Genomic DNA, 27,794 nt, shown 5'->3' with positions numbered 1-27,794 from the left:
TTGATTAGATAAAAGTCCCTCAAGGCTCTATATATCTACTGCTTGGCTGGAACTTGTCGCTGTCCTCTAGGTATATATACTGCATAATTACAACCATGCAGCTCTAACCCTGTAAGCATTTCCTAACTATGGGGTACATTGGCACGGGCAGCCGTCTGTAGACTGTGGGTGACGCTGGATTAGAAAACTATACGGATACGCCTGCCGCAATCAAAAATAAATGAAAAAATCAGAGTCGGAGTCATCGACCCAGATACTAGCGCTAAGCACGCTACTCCGAGCTCCTATAAAAATAATAACGCCACCGTAGTAGCCATGCCTTTTTCTCTTATCGCGCCTTCCCCAACTACAAAACCCTACATCCTGTCGCCTTCACCTAAACACTCATCTTGATCAACCATCGCAATCCAACAACTGCAACTGCAACAATGGCCTGCAAGCTCGTCCCCATCAATCTCAAAAACCCCTCCGAGTTCGCCGAACTCCAGCGCCAACGCACCGCCTGCGGCTGGGGCAACACCCCTGCCGACCTCGCCCTCTGGCGCGAGAAGCAAGAAGCCGGTCTGAAATCGTTCTTCTGGATCACAAAGCCCACCACCAATAACATCCCGCCATCACTATCGCCATCACAATCCAGCAGCTCCCTACAGAGCATCGACAGCATCGACAGCGCCACTGACACCATCATCCGCGCCGGCCACATCTCTCTAGACGCCTACACGCACCCCGCCGACCCGGAACTCGCCAACGAAGACAAAACAAACCTCACAATCCAGCAATTCTTTATCCTTCCCGAGCATCGCGCCGGCGGGTTGGGCCGCGCCGCAATGTCTCAGATTGAGGCATTAGCACCTACCGAGCCATACGGCAGTTCTAACTGTGAGTATGTCACGCTGAACACAATGAGCAAGGAGCACTTCTATGACCCCGTTCTTGGACCGTATGTGCGCATGGTGCAGCCGATTTGTAATCAGGAGTGGTATGAGAAGCAGGGTTATGTGCTTTGGAAGGTTGAGGGGCGGTATCATGATACGCTGCCTGATGGGAAAGAGGTGGTTTTTGATGCGGCGTTTATGAGGAAGAAGGTTGTTAGAGAGTGAATACCAGGATTGATGTATACTATTGGGAGTGGTGCTAGTTTATGAGTTATGAGAGCTTTGTTGTTGTTACCCCTGCGACACCTGCATGTGTGTAGCATGAGAGGCTATAGATAATCATCTACAAGATGGATGACAGCGGGGTTTCGTGCGACTCTGACGGTAGCTTATACCAATGCGAAATTACCCGGTCGGCGTTTTACACTGCGAAGAGGGATAAGCGCTCTCGCGGGCCTGGACACTGGAGTGATACAAATCCCCGGCGAATTTGTCGTACAGGATGATATATACCGCTGCGCAACCCGCGGGGCGGGCGCCAATATACAACAACATCGAAAAACAGAGACATCGACTGCTGACAATGTCCGAACTGAAACCTCTAGACGTGATTATCGTCGGCGCTGGTATCTCGGGTCTTGCGGCGGCTGTTGCCCTGGGAAAACAGGGGCATCGGGTTGTGGTACGAATCCACACATCTACTCATCTTCACGGCTGAGATCTGACTGGAGTAGGTTCTCGAGAAATCGAAGTTTAACAAGGAAACTGGTGCGGCGATCAATGTGCCGCCGAACTGCACGGCCTTGCTAGAGTGGCTGGGTATTGATATCACGAAGCATGGGGGGACGATGCTGGAGCAGGTGAATCGACATGATCAGCATGGAACGGTGAAGTTCCAGACCGACTTTGGTGCTGTTAGGAAGTTCTGGCAGGCTGTGCGTCCTCTCTTGCTGAGTCCTATACGAAGGGTAAAGAGGGCATTCGTTGCTAATGAGGCAGGAATACTACCTCGTCCACCGCTGCGACCTCCACGGCGCGATCAAAGAACAAGCTCTGAAGACCGCAGAAATCTATACTAGTTGCGAGATTGTTGAGATAGATGCGAGCTCCGAGCGGCCGTCGGTGACTCTGGATGACGGAAGGGTCTTTGAGGGTGATTTGTTGATTGGGGCGGATGGCTTGCATGTATCACATCCTTTGAGTATGCCAAAAGAAGGCCATATGCATTGAGGACTGACAAATATAGTCCATCATCCGCAAGAAGATTGCACCGCAAGCACCCGATCCCACTCCGGCAGACAAATCATGCTTCCGATGGCTGCTCCCCGCAGACGAGATCCGCGAGTTCGCCCTTACCAAGAATATCGTCAAACGCGGTGCCCTGATGGAGTGGTGTGCTGCAGGCGTAGCCAGACTCGTCATGTACCCGTGTTCAAACAATGAAGTGCTCAATCTCGTTGCCTTCATGCCAACAGAGCTGGTCGGAAACCTTGGAGAAGGTATACCCTCTTACCTCGTATTGAACCGCACTGATAATCAGTACAGGCTGGGAAGTATCCGGCAACAAACCTGCCCTCGTCAGCGGTTTCAGCTCCTTCTGTCCTGCCGTCCGCGAAGTCGTCGGGCGCGCCGGCTCAGACCTCAAAGTCTGGCAACTCTACGACATGGAGGCCCTACCCTACTATGTAACCGGTCATGTGGCGCTGACAGGGGACGCAGCGCACCCTTTTCAGCCGTGTACGTCACCCCGCTCGCCTCCACAGCAAAGGAAATACTAACCGAGTGCGCAGACCTCGGCCAAGGCGGCGCGATGGCGATCGAAGACGGAATCTCGATCGGCATGCTGCTGCCTCTCGGAACCAATCCGAAAGACATACCCGATCGGCTGAAGATATACGAGACGGCGCGCCGGCCGCGCATCGAGATGACATTACATTATACGGCGCTGAATGCGCGCAATGAGGGGGATGAGTCGACGGATAAGGAGACTGGTGAGTTTCCGCTGAGCGGGAGTGAAGCTAAAGGGCGATTAACTGACTCGGATGGGTGATTTCAGCGGCGGAAATGGCCAAGATGATGAGTATCATTGGGTCGCATAATGAGGTGGCGCATTCGACGGCGCTGTTGCAGGAGACTTTGGGTGGGAAGAAGGATAAGGGGGATGCCAAGCGATGAGCTGGCGGTTGGTCGGTCGGCGGGACCTGACGACGAATGGATTTCCTAGTTGGGTGTAGTTTGAAGCCATTCGCGATTATTAATGACTCTGGATTATTAATGTTGCAGCCTTGTTTCTGAAGGCAGGGTCTTCTCCATGTCTCCATGATCGGAGGAAAAATAGGCATTTCCGACATCATCTCAGCTGAGTCAGGGAGTTAAGGATCTTACGGCCGTTAAGCCCATCATAGGACCCTGATTCTGTACAACAAAGAGAGAGCAGTGACTCACTATAGAGTTTTAAAGCCACAGCGTCACCCCAATGGTAGATCTGGGTGTATGGCCCGATCCACGCCGATTCATCTTCCATCTCTGCCATTGCCGGTGACAGATCTCTAAATAGGTGTCAAGTGACGAACTCGAGCTGAAGGGAGGAATCGGCGGGATACGGCGAGAGCGCACGGCACGGGGTCAGACCCTCGTATTGTCGGTCCGTCAGCCCTAGACGCTAGGCTAATTGAAGTGATCGATTCGCCAATTAGGAGCGTCGGTTGCGTAAAAGTAGGAGCTTGGGTCGAAGCCAATTACTTCCATTTCAGGAGTCGGGCTCGTTAAGGCCGACTCCGAGCTGAATATTGGAAGGATGAATGAATCACATTGCAGTTCATATAAGAAGGAAGATGAGTCCAGTCCTTCAGAAATCTAAAGTTGACTCCTACATTCCACGATGGAATCCTCCAATATGTCTACTACCAGCAACACCGACATCGAAAAGAACGACATTGAAAAAGCCCCCAAGGAGGAGGTCGCTGCTGCCGAGACCGAGTACCCACCTCTTCGAAATGTCATCGCCATTCTTCTAGGTCTTTATCTATCTGTCTTTCTGGTTGCGCTTGATCAAACAATCATCTCCGTTGCGATTCCCGAGATCACCAATCAGTTCAAGAGTATTGAAGATATCGCCTGGTATGGCAGCGCTTACTTTCTCACCTCTACCGCTCTTCAACCATCTTATGGTCGACTCTACAAAGTTTTTAGCGTTTGTACATCCTACTCCGATCAAGTATATCGCTAACGGCCTCCAGCCCAAATGGGCCTTCCTTGCCGCGGTCTTCATCTTCGAGCTGGGGTCGTTGATCTGCGCCGTTCCTCAATCTAGTACCGTGCTCATTGTCGGTCGTGCCATTGCTGGTATTGGTGTCGCTGGGATCTTTTCCGGTGCCATGATCATCATCGCTATGACCGTCCCCCTCCCCAAACGCCCCGCAGCCCTAGGTATGTTCGGTATGGTCTGGGGCATCGCCTCCATCGCCGGCCCTCTCCTCGGCGGCGCTTTCACCGATCACGTCTCCTGGCGCTGGTGCTTCTACATCAACCTCCCAATTGGCGGCATCTCCATGGCCATCGTGTTCTTCATCCTGAAGCTCCCTGAAAACCTCGACGCAAAGGGTACACCCATCCTGCAACGCCTCAAACAACTCGATTTCATCGGCGCATCCCTCCTAATCCCTGCAATCATCTGCCTCCTCCTCGCTCTGCAATGGGGTGGAAACAAATACGCCTGGTCCAACTCCCGCATCATCGGCCTCTTCATCGGCTTCGGCCTCCTCACCATCCTGACTATCTTCACGCAAATTAAACTCGGCGACCGTGCCACCCTCCCACCGCGGATCATGAAACAACGCGCCGTCATCGCCTCAACAACCTACGCCCTCCTCTTTGGCGGCTCCTTCTTCGTGCTCGTCTACTACCTCCCCATCTTCTTCCAATCCGTCCGCGGCTCATCAGCAATGACATCCGGCATCCAACTCCTCCCACTCATGCTCGCCTGCGTCGTCGCCTCTGTCGCAATGGGCATCCTCGTCACCGTCTTCGGCTACTACACGCCCTTCCTCATCGGGTCCACCGCACTCGCCGCCATTGGCGCAGGCCTACTAACCCTCTACTCAATCGACATCTCCGACGGGAAATGGATCGGCTACCAGATCGTCCTTGGCGCTGGTGTCGGCGCCGGATTCCAAGTCCCCATGACAGCCGTGCAGACCTCGTTGGCACCCGGCGACATCCCGCAGGGAACAGCCGCGGTGATGTTTTTCCAGACACTGGGTGGAGCGCTCTTTATCGCTGTTGCGCAGAGCTTGTTCCAGAACGGTCTGATTGAGGGGGTTGGGAAGCATGCTGTCGGTGTGGATCCGATGAAGATTGTTGAGGCGGGCGCTACGGAGATGCGCGGTGTGCTGGAGGACTTGGGGCAGGAGGATCAGCTGCGGGGGGTGATTTTGGGGTTCTTGGATGGGTTGAAGGATACCTATCGGTTGAGTCTGGCGCTGTTTTGTGTGGCTTTTGCGGTTTCTTGTGCGTTTGAGTGGAAGAGTGTCAAGGATGGGGGGGAGGAGGGGAGGACGGAGGCTGCGGTGCCTGCTATGGGGTAAAGGGTAGCTGGAATGGAGGGGTAAGTTGGTGATTTGATACACGCATGCATACATACATAATATGGATAGACGGCTAGAAATTGACTCTCTTCTCGGTTTATTGGATTCCTACACTGATCTCTGCTAGGATCATTGCGCCCAAAACTTCACCAAGAGACTTGCTCCGTAATTCAGCTTGTCTATGGCTTAGCGCGAACGTTTGGACATCGGAGTTAATTACGTCTCAGCATATCTCCATTCGCCAAGACTATCTCGTTATATCAGATTTTTATCTCCGTCGCAGAGACCTAATGTCCGATGTAGCATGTAGGATAGTTACAATCATACATCGGCGCTCCGGTGAGTGATGGCCCACAACCTCGTGTCTCTCTTGTCTGCATTAGTATGACTGCTCCGGGGAACGGGCCATTCCCACACAAGGTCTTTCTATGAATATTTGTCATAGACACTGGGCTCTACCTAACTCAACATGCGTGGTCAAATTTGAGAAAACTGATGGACCATAAAGTTTACCTGGCTCGGTGGACAGGGCAGGTCATCGAATGGCCGAACATGTGGGATAATCTAACCATTGGCTAACCAAGCATGTATTTCCATCGTTCCCAGTCTCGACTACTCAAGCAATATAGCAGAACCAGACAGTGAGTGACCTCGGCACTCTGAAGTGTTGGTCTCTTAGTGGTCTGCTCCCGATGTTGCAAGCCCTGGGCCACACATTCTTGCATATGACTGAACTTTATCACTGAAGTCTATTCAATTGATGATGTATTGGACTCTCGAACCCCAACATTTAACTCGTTGCAGCTGCTGTCATAGTAAAAGTCTTAGAGATCGTCTACTAGGAATCAGACACCAGACAAACCATCTATCTGTCACAGACTGATCATCTGGAGTTACTGCAACATGGTATGTACTCCGTCTGACACAACCGTCTCATCTTTGACGTGCATCTCTAACATATCCCTTCCTTTCGCAGGCCAACAAAGCTCAGATCCTTCGCTCCTTGGTTCGTCCTTCCTTCTCTCGGTAGATTATCACAGCACTGCCTTCTTAGAATTCAACATCGCGTTATAACCACTCCTCTAACAACAACAGGGCGCCGGCTCCAGCGATATGATCTCCAAGGACGAGGTCGTCCAGACCCTGTCGCAGCACGGAATCGACGCGAAGGATGCCAAGGCTGGTTTTGAGAAGGTAGATGTTGACAATGACGGCGAGTTGCCGAGGTCTGGTTAGTTAGCTCGATTCTTTTATTCCCAAGAGAGCGGCTTGGCTGGTTGAGACTCGCGCTGATGCTGATTCTTTGTGTGATAGCCGCTGTGAAGATCCTTGATGAGTTGTCTGGGAAGATGGGGAAGATGGGAAAGTGAGTGCCAGATCGTATCGGGCATATGAGAACGATTGAGGGTGGGAATTCAGCTTTCTGGTTCTATTGATGTACACAACCGATTATATGGTCAGTTGTACTGGGATTGAAAAGATGTCATCTTTCTTTTGACTCTTTTGGTTTAATGTGATCAATTCGCTAAGTATCAAGCATGGTCTGATTAGTCTCCTGTCATAGGACCTAGGTTTCTACCGTAGTGCCTTGTCAGATCTGTGTCCACCCTAACCCTTGCAGTGCTGTAGAATGTCGGCAAGAAATAGAGTGCGTTTTGGGCTGTGAAGTTGTTGCCAAAGCTTTTTGGTGAGACAAAAGATTTATATACAAAACGGGCTCTCCTCCTTCCCCAACTGCGCGAGATGTTTCTGAGAATGGAATCTCACGGACAAGGTACCCCGCTACTAGAGCCTTGGTGAACTGCTGAGAGAGGCCTCCTTAATTAATTCATCAGTCATTTTCAGCCGCTGTACTCAGCACTAATCTCAGTGCGAGCTAGTCCCTTACTTAGCGCTCGTACCTGATCCCTTGCCAAGTTGCCATATCATACCAAACTCATTACCTATTGGATAAAATCTAATGCCAAGATGGAATCTTTCGAGTCAACAAAATGAGGGGTTCCTGATGAGGCTAAAGAGATACTTGTCCAGTGTCTGGTAAGTTAAAAACAAATGATCCCCTACATCCTTTCCAATCCCAGCGAGCATCTTCCACCTGCATAAGAGACAAGCTTCCCATGCGCCGGCTCCTGTGCGCAACAGCCCTACTATGGGGCTCCGCGCTCCTGTCCGTGGCCACCGGCGAACCTCAGCCGACACATATTCCAGCAAAAAGGGACGTGCCTGCTGTTGTCTCAGCGAAAGCCTCATTTGACAATGTGCGACTATACCCCATCTTCCCTTGGTACTCCACATCCATGGATCGCCTTAACCGCTTCTAGGGCGACAACGGCCTTCCCTTCGCAGGATACTGGGTGAACGTCTCGATTGGCACGCCTCCACAGTCGTTGGCCATGATCCTTGACCTAGAGCCAGGATATCAAACGTACGTCATGAATCCATTGGCAGCGGCTGCAAATTGTTCCAGCATGCTCTACTGTCCCGCGCACGGATATTTCAAACCGGAGGACTCGTCGAGTTTCGAAATCGACCAGGCTTGGAGCTCGGCACCAGAAGGAGGAGGGCAGTATACGGGTACCGATGTATTCAAAATAGGGGAAGCAATACTCCCCAATATCTCATTCGGGGTAGAGGCTCGCTCAGATGTAGCCCCTTACGCAGAAGGTAAGTGGAACCCCAACCCCGAATGCACTGCAACTGACACAAGCAAGTAAACATCCTCGACATCTCCTCAACTGGCCTCAGTCTACCCCACAGACTCTTCAACGCGGGCCTAACAACCTCTCCCTCGTTCAGTCTCTGGAACAACCCGTCCTCAAACGACGCAGAAGTCCTTTTCGGCGGCATTAATACGGCAAAGTATAACGGCACGTTGCAGAACTTCCCAACACTAGACTTATCAACAGGCTACAACAACTACACGCTGACCCTCCCCGTGAAGGGATTCAAAATCCACTTAGGCAGTGACCGCAAGACAGCAACGGGGGAATCTGTAATCGCCTACGACTTCAACGAAACCGCGTTTTCGCTGAACATCAGGTCGAAACTTACTAGTTTGCCCGTTCCGTATGCAGAGACGGATCAGTTTTACGCGGATTTAGGTATTCCAGAACCTGGAACCGCTCTTGATGGGGTTAATTGTGGTTTGAGGGGTCTGGGGCATAATGTTGAGTTGCTTATTGGGGATATGGCTGTCTCTGTGCCGTGGGAGAGTTTTTTTGTGAATGGTAGTGGTGCGGATGATCGTGGCGACGAGACAGAGACGGAAGAGTGTCGGCTTCTGTTGAGGGCGAGGACGTTTGATCATCCGAGAATCAAAGGTGATATGTCTGGGGAGATTGGAGCGGTGTTTTTGAGGGGCTTGTATGTTGCTGTTGATTATGAGAGTAGGGTTATCGGAGTTGCGCAGGTGAATCGGGACCCCGGGGAGGATAATGTGATTGGGTTTCGATTGGATGTTGACGGGGGAAATATACCGGGGACGCATGAGGATGAGAGTTCTCAAGGGGCGGGGTCCTCGACGGATAATGGGGAGGAGGAAACGGCGGTTGGTGATGATTCTACTGGGGGAGCAGCTGTGCCGACTGCTTTCTGGGGGGGTGTAGCCGGGATTGTCGGAGGGATTGTTCTTGGATTGATGTAAATACATAAATATACCACCTGGATTCGTGACAATCCCATAGCAGATATCTCCGGTGGGTGTAAGTATATACTACAACTATATTAGAATACAGTCGGATCGGAGATAAGCCCCGATCCGATCGGCCGACAGAGACCATTTTCTCCATCACTTTCTCATCATCTCAATCTTTCCATCTCCATTCTCTTCATCATCATCAAATCCTATGCCGATATGCCATTATCAAAAGAAAGACCCCGCCTGGTCCGAGCGTGCCAGCGCTGTCGCAGCCTGAAGGTCGGCTGTGACACTTGGAGACCAGCCTGTGGGAGGTGTACCAAGGCTGGTGTTGGCTGCACCTTTCCGGTCAATGCAGTACAACTGAATCCAGAGACAGAAGACGGGGATAACATGTCCGCGGTGGTCGATGGTGATGTTTCTGGAGGCTTAGTCTCGGACGGTGTATGTTCTACACCCACATAGTCGAATAAATGATGCTAATGTTGCGAGAGCCATAGTCGGAGCATGTTATCACACCGTTCACTCACAATCTGACTCCGTCTTCTATTAGATGTCGCAATTGTCTTCCTCAGAAACGAAAGCGCATCCCGATCTCGTGTGCTCGGTGTCGGCAGCTGAAAGTCCGGTGCGATCGGAACCAGCCTTGCGCGCGCTGTACAAAGGGGAAAGCACGGTGCACCTATAACGAAGGTATCGATTCGTCATTGTTGCATCCTCAAAAAGAGTTAGATATCCCGGTTGATCCCGAAACACGGGCGGGGGAGTGGAAGGGAAAGTTTCGATCTAGCGTCCATTGGATGGGGTTGGCGAAAGAGGTATCTCTTCATTGTGCACGGGTCCTGGTGCCGTGTTTAGTAACAAATTCAGGTGGACGAGTCGCTGAGGCTACATGTTGAAGCTCCTGCCCATCACGAGCATGGACCACCGGAACAACCTCGTCTCGTCATTGACTATCCGTTCGGCGAGCAGCGTTCCACCCCTAGAAGCGTCCTTCTAACATACTTACCGTCCCGTGGGCTCACGGATCTTCTGCTTGACCGATATATGAGCTTTGTCGAGATGACTTTTCATTTCCTCCATGTTTCAATGTTCCGAGCGGAGGTTGCAAAGTTCTGGGAGCAACCATCGGATGCAAAAGATAGCTGGTTGGCCATGTTCTGTGCCATACTGTACCTCGGCTGCGAAGCAACTCAAGCCATGACCGGTGACGCTGATGAGACCATGGGAGTGACTTCAAACCAACTCATTGAAGCTTCTCGGGCATTCCTTCATCGGGCTTCGTTTATGGTATATCCGGATATTAACTCAATCCGCACCTTGTGTCTGGTCATAGTTGCTAAGCAGACCTCCCACATGTCTTGCGACTCCATGGACTCTGCTTGGAGCTTGACGGGTTTGATCACTCGGCTTGCTACAACGATGAGTTTACACTCATCTGGACAGCCGGCCGACAAGCCCGAAACAGTCGAGAATCAAGTAAAGCGGGTACTATGGACTACCATCCGATACCTTGATTTGCGTCAATCTCTTCTTATAGGAATGCGCTCTTCCTCCCCCCTCGACTACTTAGTGGCTCGTCGCCTGCCAATGCGGATTATAACGATATTCTCACTCTAACCAGTAGACTACCAACTGCATCTCCTCTTGGAGATCGGACAGAGTCAACATTCCATGTCATCCTAGCAAGTGCCCTTCCTATAGCATCCAAGCTAATCGACCTCAGTCACAACATTGAGCAGCCGGACGGCTATGAGGTTGCGGTTCGTCTGACGGAGGAGGCCAGGCGCATTTTAAAGCAAGCATCCTTGCTGCTGAGGAAGACCCGACCGGCGGACAGCACGCACGGTGCTCTCTGCCATGAAGACTTGCAAGCACTAATGTTTGACATTTTCCTCCGTGGACTGTTGCTCTCTGCGCACAGACGCTTTGCAAGGGATGAACTTGCGGCATTTCTGTACCCCGACTCCTACTGGACGTCGCTAGATTGTGCGCTCGCGATTCTCGTCCACCAACGCGACTTATGGGATGAGCAGAATGCGAGATCTCCGCTGACGAGGCTTTTCGCGCGTCTCTTCTGGCCCGATTTTCTTTCTGCCGCACTGACCCTCTCTTCCTTTCTGCTCCGCGGGGATTCGCGCTGTACAACTCACGCTCGTGAAACACTGAGAGAAGCGCTGCACTCGTGCAGGGAGATCTGGAGAGTGGCAAGGGACAAAAACATATGCCATTCTGAGGCATTCGCGTTGATAGATCGAGTGGTTGCAGCATTGGATCGGGAATTGTGCATTGTTTGTTAGGTGATGTCATCTTATCTAACCTCCTCAACACTGAATCTGCCTGCATCCAAAAGAAAAAAAGAAAACCTTAACCAGTCGAGTCGGAAATGCTTTCCGTGCGGTCTCTTCTGCCCTGCAGAATTTTCAATTTCCATCTTCATCCTCTTCATCTCAAACAACTTCTCCATCAACACCAAACTTCATCATGGATACGACAGACAGCAACACGGACTCGACATGCGACATGCTCAAGAAGCTACAGATCGACAAGCCGCTCGTCTCCAGCAACACAAAGCTCGAATCTCTGCCAAACGAACTCCTCTACAGCGTCTCGCGCTATCTAACTACACCAGACACTGTCTGCCTGAGCTTAGCGAGTCGAACACTCAAGCTCGTCCTTTACGACTCTTGTCGGCCAAAGCAGCTGCAACGCGAAGACAGATTGGCAACCTTGAACCGGATATCTCGTGATGTCCCCGACCTGTTTTGCTGCTGGTCCTGTGGAAAGCTTCACCGAAGCGAAAACATCAACCCGCCAACATCGCCGCCCATCATCAGGTTCAGCACACGGCCGATCTGTCTAACCGATTTGAAGAAGCCCGCCAAAATTCGCTATCGGTCGCTCGCAATCAACTGCCACGAAACTTTCTACGATTTCCAGCAATGCCATCTCATGCTCGCGATGAAGAGACACTACCTTGGGGAGAAGCACGGCATCTCTCTCGAAACATTGTTCTGCACGGAAATCGTCGAGTTCCCCGAGTACACGACGCTCATGTCCGTGGAGCCCCGCATCTGTCACCCCGACAAAGAGACCCACCCCGCCCTTGTCCTGCAGGTCCAGAACTGGCTGCTGCTCCACGATACCGAGCCGTCCCACTACATCATGCCGATTTTCCTACGCAAACTCCCCATCTGCCATCATAATAATGAGAGCCCGCTGCTCGATCTCTTCCGGACCGTCTTCAGGGACCAAGGTGGCTGGGGGCGCGCCAAGACTCCGATCTCCAGTGACTATCGCTGCCGAGGGTGTGGGATCAACATCCAGCTTGATTTGCGTGACTGTGGGCCGGAGGGAAGGGCTGTTGTTGTTACGAAGTGGATGGATCTCGGTGCCGGTGTGGATGTGGATGATCCGAAATGGGTGAGACTGGTTGATGCTACCGGGGTTGTGCGGGCGAAGGGCGGAAAGCCGGACGATGCGAGGCAGCTGTATCAGAGCACGATGACGGCGGATCAGCTACTGGATAGCGATCCGACACACCGCAACTTTTTGTATCTGCTGGGGAGGGAGTATCGGGAATCGATGAAGAGGGTTTGGGGGACGAGGAATGGGCGGTTGGTGGAGGTTTGGCGGGTGCCGGGGGAGTCAACCGGTGTTGCACCCGACAGAGAAGAGCACTGATCACACAAAAGAACGTAGAAGAGCAAGGGTGATTATCGGTTCTTGATCTTTGTACTCTGGCTTGTTTCTTATAGGAGTACTCAAACTTAGGATTGGTACAAATGTTTGCTAGGAGATCAACCGTAAAATCAAGCATGAATCTCACCCAATGGGGCTGTGGCGCAATTGGTAGCGCGTGGTACGTTCACACTTATTCAGCATTCATCAGACCAATCACTAACAAATCTCCTATAGCGACTCCAGATCGCAAGGTTGCCCGATCGAGACGGACCAGCCTCATTCTTTTTTTTATGAATTTCCAATTCGCTCAATCAGCGGCCCCAAATCAACTTATATGACTTGTTGGTACCGGTGGTGAATGTTAGAGCAAGAATGCTGGGGAAATGTCTGTTGTTAACATCCTCTCACGAATAAAGTGTACGTTGTAACGTACTCGTAGGTAGGTCTAAATCAGTTGCTCCGGTTACCCTTGTTGTTTTGACAAGTCTCATCATGGGCTCTCGTATTCAATCCCTCCTGCCTATCATCCCGAGAGGTGTTTCATCCAGAATCCTGCAATGGCTCGCCGTGAACGCTCGTCGTCCGATGGCTACCTAAGGGCCCCTGTGAAGTGGCGGAAAAGAAGGACTTCTGATTACCCAGAAAGTCTCTCCCGTGTAAGCACGTTAGAAGGTGTACAAGAGTCTGTTATGCGTGAGCTTCTCAACCGCCTCTCAGAAAATGGCGTCAATACCGAAGACATCGTACCTGCGATGCTCAAACACTGCCTGCCAGCTACCACTACTAATATCAACTACTGGGAAACTCTCCTACACAGTCCGCTCAAGCTTTCAGATCGCATGCTTATGGATATTTTCCACGTTGAATTGGCGCGGCGGATTCACACGCAGGCAAAAGTTGTACAGCAGACGATAGTATACATACGCTCATTTCACATGACAACCTTTCAACTTCGGGCTGTGGCAACCCATTTACACGATGAGTGCTTCAGGCATCCCAAGATCATGGCTTGGTTAGACGCGACCCACTCAATGAAGCCTGAAGAAGAAGTGTTCGTCAGGTACGTTGGGAGAACTACTCGCCACGCCCTTCAACGTCACCGCGAAGATCTCCTGACCCGACGCGCCGGGTTTCTGGCGAAGTTTCTAACGTGCCTTGACCATATGTTTCCCACGGTCATCGACTCAGTGGTCCTATTCACGTTCCCCGCCCAGCACCTGCGAGTACTTCCCGAAGTTGCTCGCTTTAACCAAATTGCAGAACAAGCTGTCATCGCACTATTCGGTATCTGCTTTTTACTAAATCAAACTCTCACAAGAACATCGTCATGGGATTTCAAGCCCAGCACTAGTTATCGAAAGCAGTTCCAAGCGCTGCAAACACGAACTCTCTCACGTTTACTACCCTCACGCTTTCATCGGCCCCATGAGCAGGGCGCTTTATCCACTTGGGCGGACGACATCCAGCGTATGCAATCGAGCATAGATCATCCGTGATGACCCATCGAAACAAACTCCACAGTTTTACTAAGGAGGCACGAGACATGATACTTCGCCAAGCCATTCCAGCGATGCTTGATGGAGATTTGGTACTCCTGGTGACAGTGGGGGCAGGCATCAGTTATCAGGCATATCGGGATAACCATACCTTCTATGAGAGCTCTAGTGATTCCGCCACACTGATAAAAGCTGCATTGAACAGGCTCTGGGCTTGGGAAAGGGAACAAGACCTACGATCGGGCTCCCTGCAGGATCTTGTCTCCGCCGGCGGTTTGCCTTTCGTTGACTTGTGCCCTTGGCTCACTGCATCCGGAGAGCATCTGATTGCGGCAGCAGGTTTCCTGAAACATTATATCGCATTAACCAACCCCCATATTGTCCTCACATTCTCGGAGAAACCCTCATCGATCATAGCCTCTGGAGCCATGAGCACGGGCAAGAAATGCTCATCAGCCTTCTGGTCAAGGGTAGGCCGCCTCGAACTTGTACAGCTCGAAGGCCATAGTTTCATTCAACTACCCTGTTTCCATCCCGGACAAGGTAGATTCTCTGTGAATCCAGAAGTTTTCTTAATCGTGCTAGATATGACCTTGTGGGTTTTGCTGCTCACCATCAGTGTCACTCTGGATTCAGTGGGTCTGTTTAAAGACCAAAACCGCAATGACTGGTGCAAATATACGAAGGCGAATGTCGAGGATATGTTAAACTGTAACGGATTTTATCGAGAATTCGATGCCTTGAAAAGGAAGCTTTATGCAGAGCGGTCAAAGCCAGCTGCGCCTGCTTTGATACCGAAGGGGCGATCTAGAATTGCTATAGCTACACGGAGGAGCGTGGTGCGTATGCACATACTTCACAGCAGCAATGGATTACTATAAAATCTTACTGACACGCAATAGGATCAATTTATCTTCAGTGGATTCGCCGTGGATACACCAATGTCCGACAGACGAAGGCAGCAGACCTACCATCTATGGGAGTTAGGCATTCCCGAACTCCACTTGCACATAAGTCGAGACAGTCCGCGGGAGTGGTTTATGTGGTCCAACTCTCTTGAGGAAGGTGCTTCTTTGTTTGTGGATGCGATTGCAACGGCGATCTGGGACTCTACCTCTTCGAAAACGCTGGGGGGGGAATTCGAAATAACGGATTTGTCAAGGCGTAATAGCTTACTCGATAAGTATGCCTTATCCAGTGACTATCGGGACATATTGAGAAATGGTCTGTCTAAGCGCTGGGTATCTTACGAGGACGTTTTGAGGGTGATCACTGCCGAGATCTCTACCAGCGTTCCCTTGTGGGAGCATTTACACGCTAGTATGATCTCTAGAGAGCTCTCTCGGTCGGGTATTCTACGTTTCAGAGCTCTGTATAGGTCACAACTCAACGGAGCACAGGTGGCTGTCTGGAAAAACTGCTCCTTTCCGATATATTGGCTCGCGCCTTGTGGGCGGAAGGACAAATTTGTGATGCGAGCTCCCCTTTCCAGCCTAGACACGAGCTTGGGCCAAAGAAGATACATCTTTTTGTGAGTGTCTGTGCTCTAGTGGTGACAGTTCAGTCTTTGCTCTAATACAACTTTAGTACAAGCGAAGGGATAGATCTTCGTGATGAGACTGGGAAGTCATGCCTAGTCCGTAAGGAAGCCTTAAGCAGCACAAACAGTGTGACCTTTCCCGTCTGCCATCTTCCCAACTGTCAGGATACAGCAGAATCAGGGATGCGCCTCGTGGGACTCTGGGAGTTTGAGACAGGCTTGAGTTGGGCCGATACGACATCTGTGCCTCCACAGGTCCCGGTCGACAGTACGACGACCAAGGCTGACAATAATTGCCACCCACAAGACTTTTACACCGGCAATGGTTTGTGCCTTGTACGGTCAAACTGGAGCGAGCAGAAGCTACTTCCCTATCAAGGCGAGCCGCAGCCAGCAGATGAACTGTGGTTGCTCTGGATGTGTCTGAGAGAACACTGGCCTGGTGGAGGGGTCTTGTTTATCGGTCTCCCTGAAAAGTGGCCATCGCGGCAGGACAATATCTGGGTTCATTTTCGAGAGTAAGTACTGGCATCTTTCCATCCCTCTGGCTTTGCATAATCTTATTTCTCATCGCTACAGATTCCTGACCCGCCCCACTTATGTTCATCATCCAAAACTAACCCGAGTCCAGGCATGGACACAGGACCTGTTGTATACACACAAAACCTCGCAGATGATCAGAAACCTTGAGCTACTTTGCAACGTCACGTCAAAGAAGAAAATTCAAGTGCGAGATCACGAAAGAGTTAAAACGGAGGGAAAAGATGTAAAAATCGCAGGAACAGAGCTTATGATAAGGCATAAATGGTGAGCTCCTCAAGCTCCCGTAACTGTACCCTGTGGTTGTTATGAGTAATCTGTTTGATATTTAAGAGGCTCTGGGGGCTTTCTTAGGTAGATTACAGAGTCCGTCTTATCACAGCAAAAAGAAGGGCCAACTGCTAATGGGATAAATATCGAGGTTCGTTGTTAACTTCTTTTGATATTTTTTCCCCATCACGATCGGGATGAGCACTTCTAGCGATTTCTTGACATGCAGGCTGTTTCTCATAATTGTCTAGATACTTGTTACAAATGAAGCTTCTCTGACTTTTGTCTCTTGGGGTAAGCTTATCATAATCAACTGTGTGGTTGAAATATATCTCTCTCCTTCTTAGCGAGTGCATCATAGCACCAGTAGACCTGGAGGAGTCGAGACACATAATCTGTACCTTAGGATGCATCTTCAGAGCTCCTTACAATGCTCACTAGGATCGAATAGAGTTAAAAAGAAGAATATGAATAAAGGAAGGGCAGGCGAGCGTCTGACCACTTTATTTAATATGGCTATCCATATTATTGACGTAAAAAATGAAAATTTCAACCATTGGGGCTGTGGCGCAATTGGTAGCGCGTGGTACGTTGCATTTCACCTTAAATTCATCCCCGACATCCAACTAATTCCTCTGTTATAGCGACTCCAGATCGCAAGGTTGCCCGATCGAGACGGACCAGCCTCATTCTTTTTTTTTTATTTCTTTTTATTTTCAATCTCAGCGTATTTCTTTCGTGCGTGAATGGATTAGATCGCATTTTATGAGACCAAGAGAATAGCACTGCAGGTTGTGCATCCACATCGCCTGGTACAGGCAGGACTTACGTACAGCGGCTTCCATCCAGAATGGAAGGCTGGTTCTTCTCTTCATTCGTCAAAGTCCTTCTAAGGATAATAGGAAACCATCGGTATAAACAAGTATCTAGTTTCTGTTGTATCCAAGTTGTGGGGACAAGCTGTGACCGACACATTGTCAATGTCAAGCGATGTGCTACTTGAGAACTCTCTCCCACATAAAGGGTTGCAGGCCTTGCCATTGCCTTGAAGGCAGCGCTCTCAAAAGCCTACAGATAGAGTTGGTCGATGGCAGCCTTGATTACACCTCCACAGCACCTCCCTAAATCTCCACAGTCTTGAGAAAGTTCTTACTCTCACTCTCTGAATGCGCCACCTCTTCCGCAACCGTCAGCTGAGCCCCGTACCCCGAGCTCTGGTATTTCGAAAAGTTAAGTGTAGAGACCTTGTTTTCGAACAGCTCGTCCAACTCCTCCAGACTGCGGCCCTTGAGTTCAGGTACAACGAAGAAGGCCCATACGAAAGCGAGGACGGAGAAGCCACCCCAGATGAACCCAATTTTCCCTTCAAGGCCTGCATGTCCTTTATCCTGAATGAAAGGGCTGATGTAAGTGACGAGCACATTGACGGCAAATCCCGAGAAGGTGGCAATAGTGATTGTTTTCTCGCGGAGTTGGAGCGTTGCGACTTCAGCTGTTATGATCCAGACACTGCATCCGTTAGCAACGAGCACATCAAACCATTCTCAAGACAAGGCGAGAGCATACCAAGAAGACCACCCAACCGCCTGGAAAATCTGCCAAAGAAACAACCCCGCAAGCGCACCACTCCCATGCCCCCCCTGCCCGCCATACCCGGTGACGCCCGCAATAGCAAACATGCTAGCCCCCATCACGACCGTCGAAACCAGCACCAACGGCCGTCTTCCCAGCCGATCCACAAAATAAAATGCAAACCCGCAGCTCATCGCATTCGTAAACGTCATCAGCACCGTCGTCCGATACTCATCCTCAATCCCAATCCCCTGCAGAAACACTACCAGGTAATTCGACATGAACCCGCTCCCCTGCGTCTGCTGCATACACTGCATCCCCGCCGCAATTGCAGTCCGGCGCAGATTCACGCCCTTAAAACAATCAACCCACGACGACGACCCGTGAAGCGTCCCCTGGACTTCCTCAGCGAGCATGAGCAGGTCAGCCTCTTTCTCAATCACCTCAGCGGGGGTTCCTCGACGTAGGAGATGCAGGACTTTTGCGGCGTCATCGCGCCGGCCTTTACCGACTAGCCAGCGAGGGGATTCAGGGAGGATGTAGCTTCCGATCAGTAAGAGGACGGGGACAATAAACTGTAGGATTATGACGATGCGGTAGGCCCATTGGTCGGTGCGCTTATTTAGCCCCCAGTTTGCCGTCTGGATTAGGGTTCCGCCGACCAGGAGGGAGAATTGGTAGGTGTTTATCAGGGAGCCGCGGATTTTGACAGGCGCGCATTCGCTTTGGTAGGCTGGGACGGCGCTATTGACAGCCCCGTTAGTGCTGGTGGAGTCTGGAAGGTGGAGAGGAAGGAAAGGAAAGGCTGAATGGGTGCTATACTTGCAGACAATCCCTAGCGAGACAGCATTCACGATCCGCCCGACCATGAGCTGCCAGAAGCTTCCGAAGCTGCATGCTTGGATGAGGATACCGACAACTCCAATGACGCCTGAGACGAAGAATGTCTTTACGCGGCCGAGGCGGTTGCCTATGACGCCGGAGACAACGGCACCGAGCGCTAGCCCGGCCGTGGGTGTTCCTGTTGCGACGGACTGCCATGTTGAAGGGATGTACCATTCCCCGGTTTCAGCATTGTGGACACCAAAGTCTTTCTTGAATTGGGCCATGCCGAGGAAACCGGACCAGTAGTTGTAGTCTGAAGATTTCTCATTAGAACGGAATCTGATGGAGTGAGTGTAGCTGTACATACCGAGTCCAAAGCCCATTCCTCCCAGCTGAAAAGTCAGTCCTGTTTCTCGATACTTGGGGGTATCGGGGGCATACCGATGCATAGACACACACCAGGAGGAGTGGTGTGGTCATCTCCTGGAAGATGTCTGCTTTCTTGAGTGTTTGGATCATGATTGCTAGGGTCCTCCCTGTGCTTCTAGGTTGGAATCCCACTGAAAGGCATATAGGAAGCGAAAAGACCGAGCGGACTCGGACACATGAGGAGAGTTATTTCTGCAGCCAGGACTATATATAGGAACTTGTAATCTGCCTTATCACCCAAAGTATTAAGCCCGCGCGAAGGGGGACTTGTGTCATGTGGTATCGTTCACTGTTTGCATCCTGGGCGCTCAGTGCCATTTTACTCAAAGTACTATAGCTCCTGATGCTGGTCCAAAGGTAGAACCAATAACTTCCCTCGGCGTATCAACACAGCGAGAGCGTATCTTACAGGATCTGCACGGAAGCATGGCCTGTCTCCGAAGGACTACCCAGTTGAACTTTGTTGATATAGTGATTGGCCCAGGTTGAGTGACAGTAACGTCTTATCTCGCCTCTTGTTCCGTGTCTAAGACTAGTGTTCACAGTGTTTACATTCTCGTTTCGTCGGTTATAGGACTCGGCAATATCCCGCCTTGGTCATGCTAAGCTTTGCTCGAGGAATGGTCCGACCCGTGTTGCTTCTTCTCCGTGATAACTGGCTCTATGGGAGGACGTCCTCACCACGATTCAGATATTTCGGACCTCCGCACCCTTCAGTATCTTCAATTCCCCTAATGTCTCCAACTCGTCCGAGGCTCCAAGATAACGCTCAATGAAATGCCCTGGGATATTCTGTATAGCTCTGGTAGTGTATTACTCCAACAGATAAGAAGGGATCGTCCGGGGGCGACTCCAATAGAGAGATAGGGACGCGCCGTCGGATGCCTGCCGATACCTCAATAGGTGTTGCGCCGCGCGCAACTCGCATGATGAGAGCTAGGTGCTTACCAATATCGTAATCGACTGTTGCCGATCGAGCCAATATGATGTGCTCAAACATGCATCGTTGAAGCGGGGTTAATTGGGGTATATGTGAGGGGTATTTGAAAGGTAGTCTGCCCATCCCTCGCATCTTGACCATTTGGCCTAGAGACGGGACAATAATTGTTCAAAATGTCTACCACAATGGTGCAAGAGCAAGTGCTGGTGGAGAGAAAGCAGTCAGTTAGCTCCATCCTTACCCTTGCGGCAGTGGTCGTTGACCGTCCTTAGATGCCCACACCTCGAGCCTCGATTTGCAGCCCTCAAACAATCCCTTGTCGCAAAGGAGAACAAGGAAAAAGTCATCGCCTCGTATGATCGTCTTTGCAAGATCCTTGAGAAGGAAGCTGCCCTGATCGACAAAGTCGGCCCGGCTATTATCCCCGAGATTGACTTTAGTGTTGTGCAGGAGAACAGTATGTCCCTAGATCCCGCTTTCTCTTCAAGACAGTTTGTCGGGCAAGGCTTACTCACCTTATTTCACACAGATGGATCCCTCCCAGATGGCCTCGTAAATGAAGTCCGAGATCGTGGCTGCGTAATCATTCGCAATGTCGTCCCTGAAGAGCAAGCAGTCGCGTGGGAGACCGAGTTGAAGGAATACACGAAGAAGTACCGCAGCGTCGGCGGATTCCCCGAGGATAACCCGCAGAACTGGTCGTTGTGGTGGACGCGGCCGCAGGTACAAATTCGCAGTCACCCTAGGGTGGTGGAAGTTATGAAGGCGATTAACAAGTTGTGGCATGTTTCGGATCCGACACTGCCAGTCGATTTGGATACGCAGGTTGTGTATCCGGATCGGTTCCGGATTAGATATCCGTCTAAAGGTTGGTTTCCTCTTAAGTTCTAGTGATGGATATTGTGGTTAACTGTAACATCGTGATAGAGCAAGAATACACCCTCAACGCACATCTTGACTCAGGCTCAATCGAAAGATGGGAAGACGCCAACTACCGCAAGAATTACCAGAAGATCTTCGAGGGCGAGTGGTCGAGTCACGACTCCTGGTGCGCAGACCACCGGCTAGACGCAGACATGAACATCTATGGCGCTGAAGCAAACTGCTCCTGCTGGCGTAGCATGCAGGGCTGGCTGAGTCTCAGCCACTCCAACACAGGTAAGTAGCCCACCATCAATGCAGTCAGCTCCTGCACAACCCTAACATGCAGTACAGGCGACGGAACCCTCCGCCTCCTCCCCAGCCTCAAGCTCTCAACCGCATACATCATGCTCCGGCCCCTCTTCATCGACGCGGAGAATGACGATGGAACCTACGACGACACTCAGCCCACCTTTCCCGGTGCCTTCCCCTCAAACACCCAGTTCTTCCCAACAACCGACTTCCACCCACACCTGCGCATGGAAAAGTCACTTATTGGAATCCCCCCCGTTCGACCAGGCGACTACGTCTTCTGGCACTGCGACCTCATCCACGAAGTCGACAAGTTCCACCCGGGAAAAAACGATAGCAGTGTCGTCTACTACCCCTGTACGCCGCTGACGCCGTATAACCTGACGAGTTTGGTCGGTGTGCGGGAGGCGTTCGAGAAGGCGGATCCACCGAGAGATTTCCGCGATTTGGTGCACGAGAAAGAGAGCGCGCATGAGGGGCATGGGGCGAGGAAGGAGAATATTCTCTGTGAGGAGGGATTAAGGGGGATGGGGTTTTTGAGGTTTGATGAGCGGGAGAGTGGGTTGACTGAGGGGCAGAGGGCGATTAGGAAGATGGCGAATGAGGCATTGGGGCTTTGATATCTTGATACGCATGTAAACTGCTTGCTGTTCGGTAATTTTATATAATTAGTTGAGCAATATGGACCGGATCAACATCTCCAGGGCCCACTTGGTTTCCTGCCCAAGCCAGTGCTAGCGTAAACAAGGTTTTTGCCTGCTCTAGGCATCTGTAACCTCAAGGCTCTTCAAAACCCATCCAGTCCTCATTCTGTCCCCCTGATATACCCGTGTCCGTATACACACCTCAATCATGGCGCGAACAGTTCAATGTGTGATCCTCCGTCCAGAGCCAAACTCCCACCCGCCAACCCTCTTCGACAAAATAAATCAGTATCGAGAATCTATCCCGTACGAGCAACGACAAGAGTTCCTCTTCGAGCTGCGCAGCTCCGACATAACAATCGAACATGTCGACTCGAATAGTGTAGTCCTCATGACCAAAGAATTCAGCCATGCGTTTGATGAGTATAGCGACCCGCCACTCTCAAGATACACAAACGAAGACCACGTCGCCAACCGCGGCGACACAAGCGCCGACGAGCACCGCGCGTGGAAGACTTCGCGCGTCTACGAAGTCATTGGTGGGAGCCACCCAAGGCTTGTGAGGTTCATCCAGCGGGATCCATGGACTGCGCTGCCAATTGTGGAAAGGCCCTCGGGTGGAACGCTCTCGGGTTTCTGCAGAGGCATCAGTCTTGCATGTATGTTCGCGATAGCAGTGGAAGAGGAAGAATATTGACGCCCCTCTACCGCCCTCTAGTCTTCCAATGGGCGCTCCAACTCCTCTCAGGACTGGCTTTTATCCACTCCAAGAACGTTGTCCTTGGTGATCTGCATAAACAGGTATGCTGGCTGCAGTCACCATCTCCGGCAACCCTTGATATCTCAATCCTTGGCTTTCTAGACGCCGTCTACACGGACCCGAGAAATTACATTCGCTACATGAATGACAACTGGGGATACGAGCATGATTTTCACCCGAAACTCATTCCTGGAAGAGGAGTTGGGCCGGGAGGGAGATGGGATCGGGATATGGCGACGGTGCAGACGGATCTATTTCTTTGGGCTTGCTTGGTCTTTGAGCTTTTGACTGGGGATTGGCCGGGAGAGGATAGAGAGAGGGATTTGGGAGAGATCCAGGCGATCATCGACCGTAGGCTGTGGCCGAGGCTCGAAGGGGAGGGTAAAGAGGCGGAGGGTTTGAATGGGTTTTTGAGGAAGTGCTGGGAGTTTGCGTACTTCGATGCCGGGGAGGTAAAGAGGGACCTTGGGCGGGCCTTGAAGGAGGCTGGGTGGGTGCTTGAGGGGATCGAGGTTGATGGAATTCAGGGAATTGATGTTACAAAGATAGTGGGAGCTGGAGAGTAGGTTGCGGGCTGGAGTGAGGCTCGCTATCTCATGATAGAACCAACTCCGTACAAACGAAGCATACGCTGGGTATAGATGCTACGGACTGATATCACTGTTTCCACTGTCCAGCCACCACCTACAAAAGTTACAACAAGACGAACGGAGTGTGTCGAGTAAATACGGACTGCGCTGCACTATCACGAGGTAGCATTAGAATATAAGAAAAGTCACGGATTTTATTTCGCCACCTCCCTCCGAGATGGGCTTCCAAATACCCGTGGACATCCTCCTCTAGGTCTTCACCATTGTGCTAGATGACATGTATGATTTCAAGTTTGAGGAATGGATTCCAAACCACCGTCAGAAAGCATTCCAGTTGCGTTTGGTCTCCCGGACAATAAGGGCAATCGTCGATCCAGTTCTGTACAGAAGGATTACACCCCATTCGGAGGATAGTGTGCGAAACCTTTGTAGCACAATGATCAGACGGCCCGAAGTCGCAGCTCGGGTTGAACTGATTGATGTGGATGAGGACGAAGATTATGGCGGGTCGGATTCGGAATCAGAGGAGTCAGAATCAGGGCCAGGATCGGGACCAGAACCTATGAAGGAAGAAAAACAGAAGCTTCTCGCGTCAGCGACAGAGCCTCTCAAGCACAGACTCGGTTCTGATCCTCGACACGCTCACGCTCTTGAGTATAACAACCTCGATTGGCTGTCACAGTCGACTCGGAGGACTAGGATCTGGCTTCTGCTCCTCCAGCTTTCAAATCTCAAGTCGCTCACTTTAGCCTGCCATACCGACACTTTCGCCAACATGGCCATGTTTCTCGATCTTCCCCGTCTCGAGGAGTTGTATTTGCCGTTCTAGCCCCCGGTTTGGACGATGACCGTGATCAGAAATATGCCCCGCCGGAGGAAATATTGGAAAAGATAATTGGACGTACCAATCAGCTAAAGTACCTGAAGTATGAAGACATGAGCGGAACAGGCTGGTGGCCCGTTAAACACGACGCGCCGATATTGAAGCGGATTCTTGAGCAGCACGTTTCCTTCATTGACATCGGTCAAGATGCATTTGGATAGGAAGGATGACCTTGGTGCCACTTATTATCAATGGCCTAGGAAAGGGCTGTTCCATGATGACGAGGATGGAACAGTAGATTGAGTGCTAGCGGCCTCGCGCATCTATTTTGGCTGGGTGAGGGGCCCTGGTGTCTATGATAAATACCTAAGGTCTGGTGTTGAGCGATAAATTTGGGGTAGTTTCGACCATTTTGATGATGGATTCCTGTTTTAGAAATGACGTAGTGTCTGCCCATGAAGACTACCTAGATTAAAGCAACGGCATTCCTGCGCTGTGTGGGGTTACTGTCCTTGAATAGTCAACAACTGGCTACCTAAACAATCAAGTCAAGATGAACCTGTTTCTCTTCCTCATCGTCCTCCTCCTTCACCCCCCCTTTACCTCAAGCACCGACACCCAAACACCTTTATCAAAGCCCGACCAACGCACCCTGCGAAACGCCACCATTGCCGACGCAAAGGACATCGCCGAGACGGTAGCAGCGGCCTTTGCATCAACCCCCCACTTCCAGTACATCTACCAGTTCCGAAACGAGTTCCCGACCGAGCACCTCAAATGCTTGGAAGAGGTGACCGTGTCGGCGGTCCAGCACCACCAGTCCGAGTATCGCCTGCAGGTCATCGATAATCCATCAGCTTATGAGACGGGGAAGTCAGGGAACGCCGTAGGCGTTGCGGTGTGGGAGTTGCAGGATGATGAAGATGAAGATGACGATGTCTTGTCTGTGGGTTCTATGTTAGGTACGTACTTGATCTCTAAAAGACGTAGCTGTACTGACGGTGATGTTAGCACGCTGCGCGCATCGAGACCTCAATGTCACCCGCACCGTGGATTTCAATTTGAAGCTCATCGCTTTGAAGAAACGACATCTTGATTCGTCCTTCGGATCGCGCCAGCTATACCTCAATACCCTTGCGACGCATCCAGAGTACCAGGGGCTGGGCATTGGGACGGACCTGGTGACTGCGGGGTTAGAGGCCGCTCGAGCGAGTGCGGTAAATGTTACTCTGCTGGCGACACAAGCTGGTCGTGGTGTTTATCGGCGCTTGGGATTCCAGTCTGTGGCGAATGTTAGTGTGGTGTCGGTTGACGAGGATCAGGTGTTTGAGTTTGAAGCTATGGCATGGAGTACTTAGACTGGGTTACTAGGATAGTGAAGATGTCTATACTGATAGGGAATCACTCTAGAATAGCTGTGCATGATTAGGTACGATTAACAGAAAGTTAGGCAACTATGTGGTCGGTTTGCTCTTCTAGCACGTTTCCTGTCTGAGGGACTCCCTCGTTCCCAAAAGCATTACAGCAATTCATTCCGCGTAATCTAAAACAATTCAAGAGGACTTTAGTGGTCGCCCACAGCTATATACATGAAGAAATCTAATCCTATATCCCCCTATTGACCCGAAAAGATAACGGCACAGGAAACCCCCGCCTCTCCTCTCTACCGATGCGGCTCCCCCAGCACCTCCTCCGTAACAACCCATGTCCTCGTCTCCCGGATAAAATTGGCCTGACTCGACTGACTATCCACATCGTCATGGTCATCCTCGCTCAATTTCTGCCCCCCATCGCCCCTCCCCCCACCATACCCATGCCCATGCCCACGGGCATGCGCATCACTCGTGACCGTCGTCTCCGTCACCGCAAACGGCACATTCATATTATCCAGCTCAAGGACAGAACCATCCGTTCTCGTTGCTCGTCCACCAGTCGACATGAAGTATTTCGGGCGCGATCGAGAATTCGTGTACGAGTATTGCGCGTTGCTGGATCCGGTGTGCCGTGTCAGTCCATCTAGCCGCATCCCTGTGGATTGGAGTTGACGGAGGACAGGCACGAATTGGGGTGTGCTGGCGGTTACGACACTGAAGCAGAGAGCTAGTTGGGTGGCGATAGTGAGGGACCAGGTTGCGGAGGTTGGGTCGGGGGTGTCGATTGTTTGGTGGATGAGGATTATTTGGGAAATGAGGGCAAAGGGGACGCTGTAGGGATCACATACAATATAAGCATGGACTGAAGGACGAGTAAGAGAAATTGGACTTACAGCACTCGGAATAGAAAGACCGAGCTCAGATTTGCCTTTCGTTTCCAGGTTGTCTGCACTTTGATCATGACGATCACGGTTTGGATGGTGATTGCGATTTCGACAAGGATGATCGACACGTAGAGATAGGAGAACCAAGCTTTCTATAAACGATTGTTAACCCCCTGCTACAGAATTGCCACAGGAGGCTCTATGGGTTATACATACGCGGTTGAAACACCGATCGTGGATATAGTCCCACTGTTGCGGACGGCACTGGAACGCAGACCCGAAGACCCCTGTGACGGCGGCGACGGCAATTGCGATCTGCATTCCCGTAAAGACACGACGACCCTGGTGGGCAAGATGTTTGACAAAGAAGAGGAAGGAGAGCTGGGAGAAGGCAATCCCAAGGATGTAAAGGATGGTTGAGGCGTATTGCGCCTGCAATCGCAGAAAGAAAGGGTGAGTAATACAGCTCAAGTTTCCACGACGGACGATGAGGGAGGGCTTACCTTGAGTATTCCAGCAATCTGACCATCATCAAGCTGGTTGATGTGCATTCCATATCCCTTGTCAACTGCGACAGAGATAGCAACTGCTTGACCGATTGATGCTAGCTAGGAGATGTCAACTCATACACTGACATAGAAGATAACTCTTCTTACCATAGCTAAGAGGATATAGTAGTCGTCGCGAAAGAAGGTACCGAATTTCCACCATTTGGTGGCAAGACGAGCGATGGAACCCAGTATCATGACGACCATCAAGAACCGGGTCAGGACAATGACAGCCGGTGCATGACTGTCTGGGGGATACCTCGCCATGGTGGTAGAGGTCGTTGGACCTGGATCAGTTGTGCAGTACCGGTGCCATGGTAAGTAGGGAACAAAGCTATGGGAAGATGCTCCTTTTCAGCCACCTCAAGGGGTGAGACTGTAACCCTGGTCGTGCAATCAAAGCACAAGGGCCATTGTTTCCAACAGAGGTAGCGAAAAAAAAACCCAGTAAGGTAGCATGATCCTGGCAGCAGGAAGAAGGAAGATAGGCCATGCTTCTTCTGGAACGGACGAGAGCCAATGAACAGGGATCACCCACGCCAGCAATGCTCTATTTCTCCGAAGGCGCATTAGGTGGGACTCGACATATCTATCCCAGGGATTCA

The 27,794-nt window shown here is 51.1% G+C and overlaps 12 protein-coding genes and 1 non-coding gene across 13 annotated transcripts; 11 read left to right on the top strand and 2 right to left on the bottom strand.

Moving 5' to 3' along the window:
* The first annotated feature begins 332 nt into the window (after positions 1-332).
* Positions 333-1,412, top strand: BJY04DRAFT_49803 (uncharacterized protein). Its single transcript, XM_073720510.1, has one exon. It carries the CDS (start codon positions 429-431, stop codon positions 1,098-1,100), a length of 672 nt encoding a protein of 223 aa, XP_073571988.1. The 5' UTR covers positions 333-428; the 3' UTR covers positions 1,101-1,412.
* A 46-nt stretch (positions 1,413-1,458) lies between these two features.
* BJY04DRAFT_227367 (uncharacterized protein) lies at positions 1,459-3,681 on the top strand (the record flags this gene model as incomplete). The annotated part of the gene is made up of 7 exons (XM_073718613.1): positions 1,459-1,557; positions 1,610-1,810; positions 1,875-2,060; positions 2,122-2,374; positions 2,421-2,612; positions 2,666-2,866; positions 2,932-3,681. 7 exons carry the CDS (start codon positions 1,459-1,461, stop codon positions 3,048-3,050), a joined length of 1,251 nt encoding a protein of 416 aa, XP_073571987.1. The 3' UTR covers positions 3,051-3,681.
* Positions 3,682-3,771: 90 nt separating this feature from the next.
* On the top strand, positions 3,772-6,831 carry BJY04DRAFT_217494 (major facilitator superfamily domain-containing protein; the record flags this gene model as incomplete). The annotated part of the gene is made up of 4 exons (XM_073716065.1): positions 3,772-4,068; positions 4,115-5,443; positions 6,557-6,692; positions 6,776-6,831. The coding sequence occupies 4 exons, from the start codon at positions 3,772-3,774 to the stop codon at positions 6,829-6,831; spliced, it is 1,818 nt and encodes a 605-aa protein (XP_073571986.1).
* Positions 6,832-7,578: 747 nt separating this feature from the next.
* BJY04DRAFT_217493 (aspartic peptidase domain-containing protein) lies at positions 7,579-9,104 on the top strand (the record flags this gene model as incomplete). Its single annotated transcript, XM_073716064.1, has 3 exons — positions 7,579-7,719; positions 7,783-8,125; positions 8,173-9,104. 3 exons carry the CDS (start codon positions 7,579-7,581, stop codon positions 9,102-9,104), a joined length of 1,416 nt encoding a protein of 471 aa, XP_073571985.1.
* Positions 9,105-11,490: 2,386 nt separating this feature from the next.
* On the top strand, positions 11,491-13,159 carry BJY04DRAFT_49708 (uncharacterized protein). Its single transcript, XM_073720509.1, has 2 exons — positions 11,491-12,960; positions 13,017-13,159. The coding sequence occupies exon 1, from the start codon at positions 11,583-11,585 to the stop codon at positions 12,780-12,782; it is 1,200 nt and encodes a 399-aa protein (XP_073571984.1). The 5' UTR covers positions 11,491-11,582; the 3' UTR covers positions 12,783-12,960; positions 13,017-13,159.
* On the top strand, positions 12,933-13,061 carry BJY04DRAFT_t67. The gene has a single exon. It is a non-coding gene; the product is annotated as a tRNA-Glu (tRNA).
* Positions 13,160-13,339: 180 nt separating the features above from the next.
* On the top strand, positions 13,340-17,076 carry BJY04DRAFT_227365 (uncharacterized protein; the record flags this gene model as incomplete). The annotated part of the gene is made up of 6 exons (XM_073718612.1): positions 13,340-13,642; positions 13,673-14,274; positions 14,304-15,117; positions 15,181-15,809; positions 15,866-16,336; positions 16,398-17,076. 6 exons carry the CDS (start codon positions 13,340-13,342, stop codon positions 16,627-16,629), a joined length of 3,051 nt encoding a protein of 1,016 aa, XP_073571983.1. The 3' UTR covers positions 16,630-17,076.
* A 673-nt stretch (positions 17,077-17,749) lies between these two features.
* BJY04DRAFT_227364 (sugar porter family MFS transporter) lies at positions 17,750-19,474 on the bottom strand (the record flags this gene model as incomplete). Its single annotated transcript, XM_073718611.1, has 4 exons — positions 17,750-18,137; positions 18,195-18,944; positions 19,023-19,338; positions 19,393-19,474. 4 exons carry the CDS (start codon positions 19,472-19,474, stop codon positions 17,750-17,752), a joined length of 1,536 nt encoding a protein of 511 aa, XP_073571982.1.
* A 1,061-nt stretch (positions 19,475-20,535) lies between these two features.
* On the top strand, positions 20,536-22,187 carry BJY04DRAFT_227362 (DUF1479 domain-containing protein; the record flags this gene model as incomplete). Its single annotated transcript, XM_073718610.1, has 5 exons — positions 20,536-20,614; positions 20,667-20,851; positions 20,924-21,262; positions 21,322-21,552; positions 21,610-22,187. The coding sequence occupies exons 1-5, from the start codon at positions 20,568-20,570 to the stop codon at positions 22,185-22,187; spliced, it is 1,380 nt and encodes a 459-aa protein (XP_073571981.1). The 5' UTR covers positions 20,536-20,567.
* Positions 22,188-22,419: 232 nt separating this feature from the next.
* On the top strand, positions 22,420-23,537 carry BJY04DRAFT_217488 (uncharacterized protein; the record flags this gene model as incomplete). The annotated part of the gene is made up of 2 exons (XM_073716063.1): positions 22,420-22,870; positions 22,930-23,537. The coding sequence occupies 2 exons, from the start codon at positions 22,420-22,422 to the stop codon at positions 23,535-23,537; spliced, it is 1,059 nt and encodes a 352-aa protein (XP_073571980.1).
* Positions 23,538-23,709: 172 nt separating this feature from the next.
* On the top strand, positions 23,710-24,782 carry BJY04DRAFT_187296 (uncharacterized protein). Its single transcript, XM_073711030.1, has 2 exons — positions 23,710-24,386; positions 24,467-24,782. Exons 1-2 carry the CDS (start codon positions 23,839-23,841, stop codon positions 24,603-24,605), a joined length of 687 nt encoding a protein of 228 aa, XP_073571979.1. The 5' UTR covers positions 23,710-23,838; the 3' UTR covers positions 24,606-24,782.
* A 112-nt stretch (positions 24,783-24,894) lies between these two features.
* Positions 24,895-25,853, top strand: BJY04DRAFT_187295 (GNAT family N-acetyltransferase). The gene is made up of 2 exons (XM_073711029.1): positions 24,895-25,346; positions 25,396-25,853. The coding sequence occupies exons 1-2, from the start codon at positions 24,938-24,940 to the stop codon at positions 25,740-25,742; spliced, it is 756 nt and encodes a 251-aa protein (XP_073571978.1). The 5' UTR covers positions 24,895-24,937; the 3' UTR covers positions 25,743-25,853.
* On the bottom strand, positions 25,854-27,787 carry BJY04DRAFT_187289 (uncharacterized protein). The gene is made up of 5 exons (XM_073711028.1): positions 27,298-27,787; positions 27,145-27,249; positions 26,858-27,073; positions 26,651-26,793; positions 25,854-26,588 (listed from the first exon to the last, which is right to left on the bottom strand). Exons 1-5 carry the CDS (start codon positions 27,454-27,456, stop codon positions 26,048-26,050), a joined length of 1,164 nt encoding a protein of 387 aa, XP_073571977.1. The 5' UTR covers positions 27,457-27,787; the 3' UTR covers positions 25,854-26,047.
* Between the last annotated feature and the right edge of the window lie 7 nt (positions 27,788-27,794).

This window comes from Aspergillus karnatakaensis, assembly GCF_047715665.1.
Source record: "Aspergillus karnatakaensis strain CBS 102800 unplaced genomic scaffold BJY04scaffold_20, whole genome shotgun sequence".
Lineage (NCBI taxonomy): Eukaryota > Fungi > Ascomycota > Eurotiomycetes > Eurotiales > Aspergillaceae > Aspergillus > Aspergillus karnatakaensis.
The sequence above is the reverse complement of the archived record's forward strand: the minus strand, read 5'-3'. Positions and strand labels throughout refer to the sequence as shown.

Coding starts and splice junctions, on each gene's coding strand:
- BJY04DRAFT_49803 (XM_073720510.1), top strand. CDS start 429: ATGGCCTGCAAGCTCGTCCCCATCAATCTCAAAAACCCCTCCGAGTTC.
- BJY04DRAFT_187296 (XM_073711030.1), top strand. CDS start 23,839: ATGTATGATTTCAAGTTTGAGGAATGGATTCCAAACCACCGTCAGAAA. Junction 24,387..24,466: donor GAGGAGTTGTATTTGCCGTT/CTAGCCCCCGGT, acceptor AATTGGACGTAC/CAATCAGCTAAAGTACCTGA.
- BJY04DRAFT_49708 (XM_073720509.1), top strand. CDS start 11,583: ATGGATACGACAGACAGCAACACGGACTCGACATGCGACATGCTCAAG.
- BJY04DRAFT_187295 (XM_073711029.1), top strand. CDS start 24,938: ATGAACCTGTTTCTCTTCCTCATCGTCCTCCTCCTTCACCCCCCCTTT. Junction 25,347..25,395: donor GTCTGTGGGTTCTATGTTAG/GTACGTACTTGA, acceptor CGGTGATGTTAG/CACGCTGCGCGCATCGAGAC.
- BJY04DRAFT_187289 (XM_073711028.1), bottom strand. CDS start 27,456: ATGGCGAGGTATCCCCCAGACAGTCATGCACCGGCTGTCATTGTCCTG. Junction 27,074..27,144: donor AGATTGCTGGAATACTCAAG/GTAAGCCCTCCC, acceptor CTGCGATTGCAG/GCGCAATACGCCTCAACCAT. Junction 26,589..26,650: donor GTCTTTCTATTCCGAGTGCT/GTAAGTCCAATT, acceptor TGATCCCTACAG/CGTCCCCTTTGCCCTCATTT.